Raw genomic sequence first — 14,314 nt, forward strand, 5'->3', positions numbered from 1 at the left:
AAACACGGCTCTGATGCCAATTGTTAGCAAAAGGAGGTAAGGAGAGGGGTTTCAACTCAGATATGAGTAACAAAAAATGAAGCTATCCCTTACATAGGAGTATACATGTCCTGTTATAGGACTTAGCAGGTCGGTGCTACAGTAACCGACCTGCTACAGTGCCCTTTTACAGCTCAATCTGATACCAAACCAATTCCTAATTGATTTCTAACTCCTAATCACCTAGAAGCCTAAAGACCCTTCTAGCAACCTGCCTACCTTAGTCACTAAGGAACCTAGTATAATAATAGCTAATACAAGGTTTACAACCAACACTACTTTCAGTTATGTTTGAAGAACTGTATCTGTTTTGCCGGTAAGTACACATAAGTTCTGTTGGCCATCAGTGCCACATGTGTATGCTTTTTGCGCAGCAGAAACTATTGCCATCTCCATGAAGATGCAGGCATGCATAGGAACAATCGCCATCAAGCCGGTTGTTCAAAGTCACAAGAATCCACGAAGTAGATTGGCACAGAATGAGTCTAATGTTTCTATAGAATCAAATAGATGACCCATCACCAGAAATTGGTAATATCTGACAAGAGCAACTCTTGTACCTGATACAAAAGCCTTTTCTACGCCGTGCACCGTCAAGAACCTAGCACTGTATTTAACGTGCGAATTGTGACCTATTACACCATTTCACCTTTCAATTAGGATTTCGGAAGGTGAAATGCAATGGTCAGGTGTTGTTCTGACAAAAGAATTCTAGCTGGTAGGCACTATCTCATCCACAGCTGATGCCTGTCTTTCCAGTTCCAGCAAGCGACTTCGGTTAGCAGCAAACTCGGTCCTGAGATGTTCAGTGTACAGCGTCAGCGACTTTTTGAAATCTGCAAAGCACTTGTCACAGGCATATCTGTCGCTGCTTCCAGCAGATGATCCGACGACTGTCCCAGACATGTAAGCACTGCACGTGTCGAGGAAGGCATGCTCACGATCGTGAAAGTGGCCTGCAACAAGGGTCTCAAAATGCTGCAGGAAAAGAGAAGCGTATAAGAACAGTGGATCCAGAGCTTATTTGGATTCGATATATGGAGTTCAATTTCCTGGATGACCGAATAAGTATAACTATAGCTATGAGAGCTGATATAACACTATATCAAAAGATGAAGGATTCGCCACCTTTGGAGGCTTCCGGAGTGAATATAACATTGTCTTGCAGGATAGCACAAAGGCCGTCTGATTGTAAACCAAGGAATTCTTTTCACCAGCTGTTGTTTTAGCAGAATTTTTGTTTCCAGGTTCATTGAAGTATGGCTTATCATTCAGCACAAGGCCCTGAATAGAGACCAGCACCTGCAGCATGGTTGAATTTGACTTGCCCCACTTCTCGCATCCATTACCCCACCAGGTATTCAGAAGGCTCAGGCAAACTTTTCCGCTCTCATACAGGTTTGGATTCAACCGAAGTCCACCTGAATGGTAATGAACTTTCTGCACAAATCAAGCAGATTTTACAAAATATTATGGGTGTCTATGACAATATAGAAATATTAAAGGGAAAGATGGTGTCAGGTGGTCGTGTACCGGTGGGCATTTTGGGTATTCAGAAGGAAAACGGACATCAAAGAAGAACAGTCCATCATGATATGGAGTTCCAGCTGGCCCAACTATAGCAGCCCTGAGCAGATCGATCCTGTCCTCATAAACTCTAACATATATAGATTCTACATAATTGAAACCAAATTGACCCAAGTTAACAACAATAAAAAACACACTAGCTGGTTTCAGTAGTAAATTCTCCAATCAAGAATAAGCACGATCAGGTCCAAATGTCAATCATACAGACATGATGTGCATGAGAAGTGGCATTGCGTCTGCCCTAGGCACATGGTATTATGACATTGTTTACATTTTTCTCATTTGTTTCCTGATATAAAAAATAATTACTTCGGAACTCCTGCAGTATACTAGTGTGACAAGACTATTATGGAAAAGAATTATCAACAAAATGACATAAGAGATGATTGTAAAGAAACCATTGTCTCCTTTAATTCTCCATAGCTACAGTTTTTGGCAGTTCGGCAAAAAATAAGAAACAAAACATTGATAAAACATAATCTGGAAAAGCTTTTTGACCACAATATCTAATAAACATATGAACTGACCAGGAAGATTTTTCTGTAGAAGATTCCATTCACTTTGGATTGCTTTCACCCAATCTTTGGTGGCCTGGTCACGTATTTTGAGGTGGGAAAATCACAGTCAGATTTAATAGCTTAAAGGTTCACGAAATGACACAGGCACACATGATTACCTTTCCTGGTGATGTTTTTGCATAGTGGTGATCAGAGAAATCTTGAACAACATCGAATTGGTTAAATGACATGTAATCGTTACTCCCAGTTACATGTTCAGTCCTTGCCAATGATGAAATCATACTTGAGCATTCATGTCTACTTGAACAGGGATCCAAACGACTTTTATTTGCAGTGACACTCAAAGAGGAGTGCGGAGCAGATGCTGAAATCCAGGATGTAGGTAAATGATTATCGAGTAATGACATTACAATATAATTTGAGCATAGGACAGAGATATGGACCAAAATACAGTCCAGACTATCATCACGACTGGTTTTGCAGATTCCAACTGTCCCTCAATCAATGAAAGATAGCTACTTGAACCTTTGATAATGTTGAAAATGCAGTACTGCTTTAAAGATTAAGGGGCTAATTTGTAAGTATAAGAGGAAAAAATATTTAAAAATCATACAGTCCCCTGAGTAAGTTGAATCCCATAATCTAAGAGGGAGTGTACTTATGAAATTTATGACTGAAAATCTGCCCTCTTCTAGACAGAGCATAGGGCACCTTATTAATTTACTAATATCGGTGCATCAGCACCAAGACAATCTGAAGGGTTTCCACCATTTTTATATACGCTTTTTTTTTCTCTCAGTGACTAAGATGTTTCTTATCAGGCCTTGTCAGCCTCTGGACTGCGGCGCTGTTAACAGAACATATAATACATGCGTTCGTACCAAATCTCATGGTAATTGGAGGGAAAATATATATTATCAGGGCAGACAAGAACATGTGTAAAATTCAAGATTACCTCGCCAAAGTGGATCAATGGATTTGCCTGCATAAACAGATCATTCGTTCATTAGAAAAGCATTCAGCTTATGAACAAAAGGATCACAAACAATGTGACTCACATAATTCATTGCACACACATACAGAACATTACACTCCAACACAACCAACAGTTTGAGTCACTGATCATATCAAGGTACTACATTTACTCTCCCGGTGAATGTATTATCTGCAGCATTATTGCTGTATGCATCTAAGCACCCAATAAGACACATAGCATGGCACTATCATTTTTCAAGTTCTTTTAGTCAATAAAAATGCCTTCTTTAAAGCTTACCTATGTCCGGTTCAGTAGTTCTCACAGAAGCAAGATATTTACAAAAACAAAAGGTGTAGCTCCTAAAACACAGCACCTTGAGTTCTCAAACTATAACCACATAGAGCAACATAATAAATTCGCCAAAATTATCTAACATTTTGAACCCACAATTATCTAACAATTAGATTGCCGTGTCATGGCACCAGACCCGTATCTGAGCAATCAAGGGCTGATTGAAGAAACCGGGCAGAAAGACAATCGGCAATTCAACAAGGTAAGATAGCTCTGCTGATAACCAAGGAAAGCTACAGTACCTTTCTTCTTGGAATCCTTCTTACTGACACAAAACAGCTGCAGCAGCTTCTTGAGAGCCATCCTTCCTTTGAATCACCTCACACAAAAACACCTGCAAGACATGAGACGCCATTGCTTGTAACTACAAACAAGAAAGATGGTGTTTTTCATCTGCGGAAACCACGAAGGTCAAGATTCGCAGGCGCAGGAACAACAGATGCATAAACAGAAGCACCTTTAGAAAGCAATCATCTAATTTCGTCGCTAAGAACGAACAAGTGAACAACCGAACAAGAGGAAAAGAGAAAGGAGAAGTAGAGAGTTGATCATCTTAGTTGGAGAATCCCAACGCGGCAAGCATCTCCATCTTTTCTCTTTCCAGTAGCATGCTGTTTTCCAAGAACTGGTTGGCTGTGAGGCCCAGTTGTCAGCGCCCGAACCCCCGACCCCAATCAGTGCGTGCGTGACGCCAGGTCGGTCTCTCTCGGTCCAATGGAGGCGAGACACCGCAAACGCCAAGGGCAAGAACAGACAAAAAAGAAGGAAAGAAATAATCCCGGGAGAGTAGCGCAGCGAGACCCCCGGAGGGGAGGGATAAACTTGAAGCGTCACCGTCCAGGAGCAGGAGCAGCAGCGCATCACGATCAAGAACCCCACCGAGAAAAAGAAGGGCGTCCATAGTCAAAGAATCAATCTTCCATGACACCATCAGGAACCACAGCCACGGGGGAGAAAAGAAAGAAGCCCAAGAAAGCAGCGAGCACCGATCAAGAACAAGAAGAATTGAAGCGAGTAAATTAGGAACGACGACAAGAGTTGTCGGGGGCGAGATCGCCGCGACGCACCTTTGAGAGGTCCTGCGGAGCGCACCGGCGGCGGCCCTGGAGCTGGGGAGGAAGAAGAGGGTTTTAGTAGTAGGTAGCGAGAGGCGAGGGAAGGACTGGAAATTGGGGGGAGCCTGAGGGAGATGCTGGTGCGTGCGACTGGACTGGACACCTTGCGTGCCAGGACTGCAAAGCGTAAAGCCACCATCCTGAAATCGCTGCTCATGCCAAGGGCGCCGTCTCCAACCATACCGTATCCTTCCTTCCGTTCCTTCACCACTCTCTCCCTCTTCTGTTTTGCAACATGTATAGTATGTATTTACAGGTACATGGATACAAACTTTCTGCCAGTGTCCTAAATTGTGAAATATACTATACTAGTACTGCATTGCACTTCTCTAAAAAAAAAAGCTTGCACAAAATCATCGTGAAATTGCCCGCGTTTAAACCAGAATCGCAACCACAAGGGAATTCTTTGGAGGTTGTTTAGGAAGTTTCATTGTGCCTGGTTGTTTCCTCGTAGTATCCCAGCCTCGCGACACGCAAAAGCACGATTTCGGAAAGCGCCGCTTCGCCCGCGTCTCGCGTTTCCTAGCTCATTGAACATCCTGCTGAACCGCGGCGCAAATACTGTAGTACTAGGTCCCTGCAAGGAGTTGTAGTTGCGTGTTTCCTTGTAGGCAGAGCAATGACAAACAGAGCATCTGTATTACCATAAGTACACAAAGGAACGCGGGATCAGAAAAGCATTAAAACCGCCTAACTATTCCTGGTTGTACAGATGCATGTGAGAATGGCTAAATAAGGAAAAAGTGTATTTTCATCCCTTAATTACCGTAAAAGTGTGACATTTATCCCTCATATGTGGTTTGATACAGATCAACACCTTAACTAACTAAACCGGTGCATTTATCATCCCCACCTTAATTTAACAATAATTTAGTGTCATATAATATTAGTTTAGGCTATGTAATTATCTTACTAATCATTATTTAGCCGTATCTAATGTTGAATTAATCGCTATAATAGTTCGGTGTGAATCGATTCTGTTAATTTTTTCTGATAAAATTTTTGTGGGGTACCCAATTTAAAGGATTTACATAATTTTTTTACATTGTTGAGCAGGGAATAGTTAGATGATTGTGTGACATAAACCGTCATTAGATAGCACTAAACCATTGTTAAACTAAAGTGGGGATAATAAATACACCGTTTCAGTTAGTTAAGGGGTTGATTTGCACCAAATGAAACATGAGGGATGAATGTCACACTTTTATAAGAAAAGTACACTTTTTCCACCAAATAATATTTCTTAAAAATACAGCACTAGTCACTTTTTTCTTTACAAAAATGATGCAAAGTCAATAGTTCGACTTTCCACAGCAACATAAAATTCTAGAACCATTTCTTCCATATACCATTGTAGGGTCTAAGATTAGACGAAGTTTAGCGAGCTAACGTTGAACCCTATAAAATGTAGTACTAAATTGTAGAATGTCAACATTTGGTAAACAACCGAACACTCACTAGAGACTAAATTAAATCTCACTTAATTGATAGGTTCCTTGTGATAATCCCTCGGGTTTGAGTTTCCGATCCAACACGAGTCTTTCAGCTAATTATTTTTTTTATTTTAGTGGATTCTCCATGCGTTGTCGCTTGAGATGGAGAATAGCACGGTGAAATCTCAAGTGAGAGCCACGGAGTACCACACAATCATAGAATCAATACTCTATTTTACCGTGTTGATAAGAATTAAGATACATAGGTAGGAAAAGATGCTGGTGACTCTTATCACGATTGGAAGCTTTTATACTTATTATAGAAAATTTTGACTGAGAAATTTTCATAGTGTAAACTTGAAGCTCAATGTCTCTCTTTTATTCAAAATAAAATAACAACTCAATGTCACAAAAATCGAATACACAGGTTGAAAAGGTAGGAGTACGGGGAAAAAAACCTCAAGTCGAGCTTAAAGAAAAAGAAACGGATTCAACCATATAAGCAGGACGAAATACGTTATCTCCCGTATTTCCACGTTTCTTTTGAAAAGCTAAGGATCCCAAGAGAGGGTAAGAAATGTTTCCGTCGAAAGATAAGAGTGCTGAAATGGCGTTGTACCGTACTTTGTATTCGTCATTCCTGGAAGGTTTTCAAAATCAAAATGCTGCCATTCGGCGGTGAACCCCGTGGAAACAGCCGCGCGTCGCATCAATCCCTGTAGCTGAACGGTCGGCTGGGCTCCCTCCACCTCCAGATTCCAGTCCTCCTACACCGTTGTTTATAGGGAACGGAACTCCCCCTTTCTCTCTCTTCTCAGTCCCCACTCCAACATTGCGAGTGAAACCCTCCGATTGATTCCCCGAGCAGAGCGAAACCCCCTCGAGGCGTCCGAGCTCCAAGGTTCCGTTTCAGGAGTGCGTTGCGGAGGCAATGGCGATGGATCCGCCCCTCAAAGCAAGTTCCTTTCTTCCCCATCCTCCTCCGCCATTGACTTCGCTGTTCGGTAATCTTTCAAAAAAAAAAAGAGAGAAAAGACTTCGCTGTTCGGTACATTAATTTAACCAGCTAACAACCGAGAGCTGCTTCTTTATTCCTTTATTCGTCTGCTAATGGAACATTCCGCACCGTTGTTTTCTTGTGCTAAACATCCAGTAAGCACGAGTTTTTCTTCAATCTTCATCTTCCCCTGTCTTTCAATCACGCTGTGGTACATTATCTTTTCTGCCCTTTCCTTTTCCCTGGTCAATTGGTCGCTTCATGAAACTGCTTTCTGCTATTGTTTCTAGCATTCTTCGTTCCCTGCAAAGATTTTGTTTTTCCTCTTTGGTCGATTTGTTACTACTCACTGCTAGATGCGATTAGAAACAAGGGAAGCTTTGAACTTTAATTCCGCACTTGTAGATAATCTCATCTCATCTCAATTCGTTCATCTGCTTTGATTGGTTGCTCTGCAGAGGAAGAGGGGGAGACCATCTGGCTCTCAGTCCGCCAAGAGCAAGATGGAGCAGAAGATGGCATTGGTCAAGCAGAGGCTCGCCTTGCTTGACAGTGCCAGCAGCAGCAGCGCTGAGATTGACAAGGATGATGACTTTGTGCCCATGGTGAGGACTTGCGTGCAATGATCTAACATTAGCTTCATACTGCTACTGTTTCTTTAATCATGCTGAAGTGAATAAAAAACAAGATCTTTAATTACCAGTTGATGTAAGGAGACCAATATGTTTGCCTAATCAGCATCCTTACTTTAATAGGTTCAACACCTAGTAATACTTCAAAACTGTAGAACTGTAGAAGCTAGAAGGTGCTGTAGGCCTGCAGTTTTCAGAGATGCAGATTAATCTGTGTATGTTGGTTGGGGTTGGTCCATGATGCACAGTTCTGATCTCAGCGTTTCTGATAGTCTTTGATGGGTTTCGTAGAACCTTAAAGTTTCTTTTGTTTCCTAAATTTGATCATGCTTGTCGTTTGGAAATGTATCTGATGCACTAAATGAGGTCTAGAAATAATTTCCAATGTTTTTCTGACAACGCCCACTAGTATCTGGTACCATCAATAATCAACTATTCTATGCATTTTGGTTTGATCAGACTATATTTTCTTTCTTAGGTTAACATGATATTTCCATCACACAGTATTTGTTTAATGGTTACAGGATGATGAGCTCACTATCGTCGCTGCTCACCAGCCTATAGAAATTGATTATGGTGATACCTACAATGAAGACGAGGTTGTTCCTTTAAAAGTATGGGCACTGTTGCATTGTTTTTCTTGTATACATTTGTTGTGCTATACAAGGGAATCATGTTATTTCCATAACAAATACTTGATTGAATCTGGTATTTGTTATGGTGAGCAACATAGCATGATATTTCCATCACACAGTATTTGTTTAATGGTGTATTGATGAGCTCACATTTGGAACATTTGCACATGTGTAGTTACTCATTCACAACATCAATACCGACAACATAACGTGACCTGCAGAGCACAACATTTGGAACATGCTATTGAAATAGATCCTGTTTTCTTCTTTTCATCTCATATTTTTCCATCTCTCTGTTATGGAAGGTTTTGGCATCGAAGGGATTGGAGAGTGAGAAAAGAAGGCTTCCTGGCCAAAATATAAGTGCAAGGTACTTCAACTTGTCCTTTCATCTTTGTAACTGTAATTTGTCAAGTTTGTCTACTTATGCAATTACATCTCTAACCAAATTCCAATGTTCACTACAGCTATGGATCTGTGATGGATAGAGCTGTGGAGGTACAGGCGAAGTTGCCACCAGAACATCCTAGCTTTGTCAAGCGTATGCTCCAGTCTCATGTTGTCCGTGGTTTTTGGCTGGTATGTTGCCATCGGCTAGATGGCTACTAGCTATTTGAATGTTTGATCAATCCTAAAGATTTGGTAATTGCTTCTTTATGAACAACAGTGGAAGCACAGCTAGGGAATGCAAGGAACCTGAAGAAACATTCAATTACCTGTCCGGTTAGAATGTCAAATTACCACACAAATGGCTTTGAAAGTAGAAACTAGATCTTTTATCACGTTGAGGGGCCTGATTTACACCCAGCCACTAGGCTACTGAAATAGTAGGACTAGGGATATCACTGAGATTTTAAAAATTTAGCTTTCAGGAGAGCACAGAACAAGTCTGCCAAACAAATAATTTGCAAAATGTTGTCGTTTCTTGATTATCTGACCTCTTTGACTTCATTGAAAGAGTACTTGTGCTTAAACAAATAATGCGAAGCTATATCCCATTTTTTGTTCATGCCACCTGGATCTATTGCCTTGCAGGGACTTTGCCATCGAATTCCTTTTTTTGCTTTATTTGCAAATGACTTTGTTGGTCTTGTAGGGTCTGCCAACTTACTTTTGCAACAAACATCTCCCAAAGGAAGACACCGGAATTGTCCTAGAAGATCAAAATGGACAGGACCATCAGACATTGTATCTTGGTGTTAAGCAGGGACTCAGTGCTGGGTGGAGAGGTTTTGCAATTAAGCACGATATTAAGGTTGGCGATGTTGTGATTTTTCAGCTCGTGCGATCGACGAAATTTAAGGCAAGTCCCCGCAATGATTTGTCAAAATGCTTAGTGTAACCTGTTCATAGGACACCCGTTTCTTGAACCATGTGTTAATGTTCTCGTCATTCATATTTAGTAAAATTTTAATTCTATTGCTATGCTTGTCATTCAGGTATATATAATAAGAGCAAACGAATTTACAACAGCTGATGGAGCAATCAGTCTGCTGAATTTGGAAGTGCACAAGAAAGGGAAGCTATCAAGTAAGTTATTGTCGGATTTACAATCAGGACAGATTTTGGTACATGGATATGAGCCAACTATTGAATCTCCTGAATTGCTAGAAAAAGGATGTTTCGATGATGCCAAGTCTAGGGAGGCTGAGAAAGCTAGCCCAGTCGACGACAAAGTCCCTGCCCCTCAGAGTGATGACAATAATGCTGTAGTCAGTGAAGCAATAGATGGCCTGAGGATCTCAGCAGACTCAGACATGGACTTTGGTGATGTCACGAGCTTCAGCAACTTCAACATTGTGGTTGACAGCTTGGTCATCGACTGCAAGTTTCATGATCATCTGCGCAGGACATACTATGAGCTCTGTTGCTCCCAGAAATCCTTCCTTCACAAGAATCTGCTGAAGCAGCTAAACCTGGCCCTTGTCGTGGGAGTGATCATGGAGACGATCAGCATCGCGGAGGGTATCCGAGCCTGCAAGGCGCAGGCTCCTTCCCGCGAGGACTTGGTGATCTGGAAGAAGACCCTGGAGTCCCTGGAGCTGCTGGGCATGAACGTCGCGTTCCTGCTGAAACGCATCAACGATCTCCTCGGCCTCCCAGCTGGGGCAAGAGACCTCTCGGAGTGCCAGAAGTACAAGGAACTGAAGTCGGAGAGGGCCCATGCTGGGGAGAAAGTGAAAGTGCTTGAGCTTATGCTGTTGAATGTGAAGGGCGTGCTGCAGAAAATGGACGCGGAGATGGAGGAGATGGAGTCGAGCGTGAAGAGAAGTGGTCTGATGCTGCAGCAGTTGGCCACGGCACCATGGTGATCTTGCCGGTTACCAGAGGCAGGAAATATTTTCGGTACATCTTTCAGCAGTGAGTGTAAAGGAAGATGCACTGGCTGGAGTAGTGAGGAAACTGGTGTCTGCAGAAGATGGGCACTGCATCATGCATGCCTACTGAGGGTGAGTGGTGAGTCTGATGCTAGTTAGGAGTTAGGGCTGGCAGTGGCGAGGCCACACTTTGTGTGCACCTTCAGCAGCTGCAGAGTAGTAGGAGCTAGTACATGTCTTGGTGTGGGTAGCAGTAACACACTTTGGTGTCCAGTTAGCAGCAAGTAACTGGGACACTCTTTTGGTGGTGAAGTGACTGTAATCCCCATGAAAAATTTCTGGGACCGGAAATGAATCAAGGAGAATCGTTCCTGTGCAACTTCAACTTGGGTGATGAACCAGAACCACAGTGCGCGATCGTCCTGCAGAGCAAAGGGAACCACGTAATGCATTTTTGGTAAAACACTTGCTGCATTTTTCAGGTGATTCTTCTTTTAAAGGCTGCTTGAGACGAGACCAAATCGTACAAAGAGATACGTATCACAGTCAATCAATCATCAGCCGTGACAGATTCCATTCCATTCCACCACAACACTTCCGTGTCATCCTTCTTCTATAAAAATCAATCAATCTGATCATACCATATACAGTGACATGCAGAGCTACAAATTTGTCTGAGAGCCGCCACGGTCTCAGCACGGATGCGCCCAGACCGCCCGCTGCCGCCGCCTGCTCATCCTCGTCTCCGTCGGCCTCGCCGTGTCGCTCACCATCTTCGCCGTGCGGAGGCCGAGGCCATCCTCCGCGGGCCGGGGGCCGACCGAGGCGATCACGCGCGCGTGCGGGGTGACCGCCCCTCCTGGAGCGGTCGTTCCGCGCCGTCACGGCGTCGCCTGCGAACTCGACAGACGCTGCTGCTGCAGCTGCCAACACCGACGACGACGTCATGACTTAGCTCAGCGCGGCGCTCACGTACTACGATAGGGACCGCCGGCGCGTCAAGGCGCAGATGCTTCAGTACCTCACCAACCTCGGCGAGCACCTCAGCAACTGCCTCGCCATCTTCAAGGCGCTGGGAACAACACCGGGCGGCGGCTGCATCTCCGGCGTCCACCGAAGGCTTCTTTCCAGCAATAAAGACGACGTCAGCTTCCCACCAAGGTGGGTGAAACACAGCGACCGCCGGCTCCTCGTGCCTGCGGCCGCCGACATGGTTGTTGCCAAGGACGGCAGCGGGACGCACCTGAGCATCAGCGACGCCGTGGAGCGAGGCGGCGCCGGAGTACAGCCGCCGCCGAGTTGTGATCTACGTCAAGGCCGGTGTGTACATCGAGAACGTCAGGATCGGGCGCGAGAAGACGAAACCTGATGCTCGTCGGCGCCGGCGCCGGCGAGACGGTGGTCGCCGGGTGGCGGAGCGTCCAGGACAGGTTTAAGACGTTCCACACCGCGACGGTGTCTGTGCTGGGGGACGGGTTCATGATGCGCGACATGACGGTGGAGAACCGCGCGGTGCCGGCGAAGCAGCAGGCGGTGGCGTACCGGTGCGCCGTGCTGGGGTACCCGGACACGCTGTACGCGCACGCGCAGCGGCAGTTCTAGCGCGAGTGCGAGGTGGCCGGCACGGTGGACGTGGTGCTGAGCAACGCGGCGGCGGTGCTGCAGAACTGCACGCTGCGGGCGCGGCTGCCGCTGCCGCGGCAGAAGAACACGGTGACGGCGCAGGGGCGGACGGACCCGAACCAGAGCACGGGCATCTCGCTGCACCGCTGCCGGCTGGTCCAGGCGCCGGAGCTCGCGGAGGTGCAGCGGGGCCGGGCCGCGTACCCGATGACGTACCTGGGCCGGCCGTGGAAGCCGTACGCTCGGGCGGTGTACATGATGTCGTCCATGGCGGAGCACGTGGACGCCGGCGGGTGGCTCGCCTGGGACTCGTCCGGCCGCGCCCCGGACAGCACGGTCTACTACGGCGAGTACCGGAATTTCGGGCCCGGCGCGGCGGTGGCCGGGCCACCGCGTGATCAAGCTGGCGGTGGAGGCCATGGAGTTCACCGTGGGGAGGTTCATCGGCGGCGACTCGTGGCTGCCGCCCACCGGGGTGGCGTTCGTCGCCGGCTTGACCGCGTGCTGTTGATGTTCGTGGACGTGGATTGATGTGGTGTGGATGGGAGGCACACCCAACCCCAACTTGTAGGCAGGCGGCCGATCTGCTCCGTAATTCACTCTCTGTAATTTAACTACTCACTCCTCTCGCTCTGAAACGAACATCCATCGAGCTGCTGCCTCGCCTCATGCTCCTTTTCTCCTTTCCTCGTAGCGCGGACTCCGACGTCGACCTGCCGCGCGTACCTCGACGCCGCCGCGTGGAGCGTCACCAATGGTTGCGGATGACAACCGGCCGCCGCGCCGACGGAGGTGTTACGATTGTGCGAGGAGAAGAGAGTTTTTATTCATTGCTCAGAAAGTTGATTACAATCTCGAGCACTAAGCTGCTCAACACACACCGGGGCTGCGCAACGCCACACTGCAGAGTCCTCCGTTCGCTTTGCCAATTGCACGAGCTCATGTGCGACACCGTTGCTCTCTCTTCTCGAATGGGTAACTTCCCATGCCGGAAGTCTGTCGCCAGCTTCCATTGCCTCCTCCAGTATGAACTTCAGCTGTGATCGACGAACATCCCTCTTCGCTAGTACCGCTGCAATGGTACTGCTATCCGTGACTAAAATGGCGCGTTGATGGCACCACTACGAAGCCAGACACAGAACTTCGTTGCAGGCTAGCGCCTCCATTTCCTCTGCATCCCGCCCACTTCCCATATAGAGCCATGCAGTCAATACGACAGTTCCCGTGTTGTCCCAAATAATGATGCCAAAGCCTCCTTCACCCGTACCACTGTCAAAGACGCCATCAACATTAATCTTTGTCCACCCCTCATCAGGTGGCCTCCATTTCTCCAGGATCCTCACCTTCTTATGTCGGACCATTACCAAAGTGTCACTGACAGGGTTTTTTCCTTTGCTATCGAACACAGAACGTTGTTGTCGGATAGCACACAACTCTCCCCAATACTTGAGCAGAAACCTGGCTGAACCCTCCACAGACAGCTTCTCTGAATCGTGAACGATCGCACTTGCCAGATCCTCCAAAAAAGCAACAGCACCTTCGCTCCTTTATCAACCCCCAGTCCGTCAACGAATGTTAGCAGGCCTTCAGTAGTAAGTGAGAGAACTGTCCCTCGTCCGGCAATATCCAGTGCTGCCTTATTGCTTCCCAGAGCGCATTCGCATGCACACATTGGACCAGAGCATGCGTGCCTGATTCAGTTTCCTTGCCACATATCACGCACTAATCAGACACCTCAATGTTTCGGCGACACTTATTATTTTGGGTGGCCAGCCCATTATTGATCACTTTCCATCCGAAAACCAGAATTTTATGAGGGATTGGGATGTTCCAAAAATTCTTCCAAATTGGCCTCTGATCCTGGTTCAAAGAGGTAGACTGCCAGCCACCATTCTCTTCTTTCTTAATTCTTCCTGCCAGCCTGTATGCGCTGCGGACTGAGAAGACACCTGTCTTCTCATGAAACCAGGCCATGTAGTCCTCCCCCAACTTTGAGGCTAGCCTGATATTCATAATCTGTTGGGCGTCATGTGCATGGAAGAATTCATGCACCCTATCTGCTTGCCCATCTTAGACTGGTCTATAAGCTG

At 46.0% G+C, this 14,314-nt stretch overlaps 2 protein-coding genes and 1 pseudogene across 4 annotated transcripts; 2 read left to right on the forward strand and 1 right to left on the reverse strand.

Annotated features, from left to right (window-relative positions):
- Nucleotides 1-504: 504 nt before the first annotated feature.
- LOC112893579 (putative ubiquitin-conjugating enzyme E2 38) lies at nucleotides 505-4,701 on the reverse strand. Of its 2 annotated transcripts, none has more exons than XM_025960984.1 (8): nucleotides 4,539-4,701; nucleotides 3,714-3,805; nucleotides 3,100-3,126; nucleotides 2,303-2,508; nucleotides 2,154-2,217; nucleotides 1,573-1,712; nucleotides 1,168-1,479; nucleotides 505-1,017 (listed from the first exon to the last, which is right to left on the reverse strand). In XM_025960984.1, the coding sequence occupies exons 2-8, from the start codon at nucleotides 3,772-3,774 to the stop codon at nucleotides 751-753; spliced, it is 1,077 nt and encodes a 358-aa protein (XP_025816769.1). In that variant the 5' UTR covers nucleotides 3,775-3,805; nucleotides 4,539-4,701; the 3' UTR covers nucleotides 505-750. The 2 variants fall into 2 exon arrangements, with proteins under 2 accessions (XP_025816769.1, XP_025816768.1); XM_025960983.1 differs by lacking the exon at nucleotides 4,539-4,701 and adding an exon at nucleotides 3,929-4,228.
- Nucleotides 4,702-6,430: 1,729 nt separating this feature from the next.
- Nucleotides 6,431-10,980, forward strand: LOC112894702 (B3 domain-containing protein Os01g0234100-like). Of its 2 annotated transcripts, none has more exons than XM_025962488.1 (8): nucleotides 6,431-6,974; nucleotides 7,475-7,621; nucleotides 8,173-8,262; nucleotides 8,589-8,653; nucleotides 8,751-8,862; nucleotides 9,380-9,586; nucleotides 9,723-9,813; nucleotides 9,895-10,980. In XM_025962488.1, the coding sequence occupies exons 1-8, from the start codon at nucleotides 6,951-6,953 to the stop codon at nucleotides 10,593-10,595; spliced, it is 1,437 nt and encodes a 478-aa protein (XP_025818273.1). In that variant the 5' UTR covers nucleotides 6,431-6,950; the 3' UTR covers nucleotides 10,596-10,980. The 2 variants fall into 2 exon arrangements, with proteins under 2 accessions (XP_025818273.1, XP_025818274.1); XM_025962489.1 differs by having other exon boundaries at nucleotides 8,173-8,247.
- Nucleotides 10,952-12,801, forward strand: LOC112892898 (annotated as a pseudogene).
- Nucleotides 12,802-14,314: the final 1,513 nt, after the last annotated feature.

The sequence above is a fragment of the Panicum hallii genome, chromosome 5 (assembly GCF_002211085.1).
Source record: "Panicum hallii strain FIL2 chromosome 5, PHallii_v3.1, whole genome shotgun sequence".
In the NCBI taxonomy this organism is placed as follows: domain Eukaryota; kingdom Viridiplantae; phylum Streptophyta; class Magnoliopsida; order Poales; family Poaceae; genus Panicum; species Panicum hallii.

Excerpts from the sequence above, each read along its gene's own strand:
- LOC112893579 (XM_025960984.1), bottom strand. The coding sequence starts at position 3,774 with ATGGCTCTCAAGAAGCTGCTGCAGCTGTTTTGTGTCAGTAAGAAGGAT. Across the intron at positions 2,218-2,302 it reads CAAAAACATCACCAGGAAAG|GCCACCAAAGATTGGGTGAA; the intron begins GTAATCATGTGT and ends ATACGTGACCAG. Across the intron at positions 1,018-1,167 it reads CACTCCGGAAGCCTCCAAAG|CATTTTGAGACCCTTGTTGC; the intron begins GTGGCGAATCCT and ends CTTTTCCTGCAG.
- LOC112894702 (XM_025962488.1), top strand. The coding sequence starts at position 6,951 with ATGGCGATGGATCCGCCCCTCAAA. Across the intron at positions 6,975-7,474 it reads CGATGGATCCGCCCCTCAAA|AGGAAGAGGGGGAGACCATC; the intron begins GCAAGTTCCTTT and ends GTTGCTCTGCAG. Across the intron at positions 9,587-9,722 it reads TGCGATCGACGAAATTTAAG|GTATATATAATAAGAGCAAA; the intron begins GCAAGTCCCCGC and ends CTTGTCATTCAG.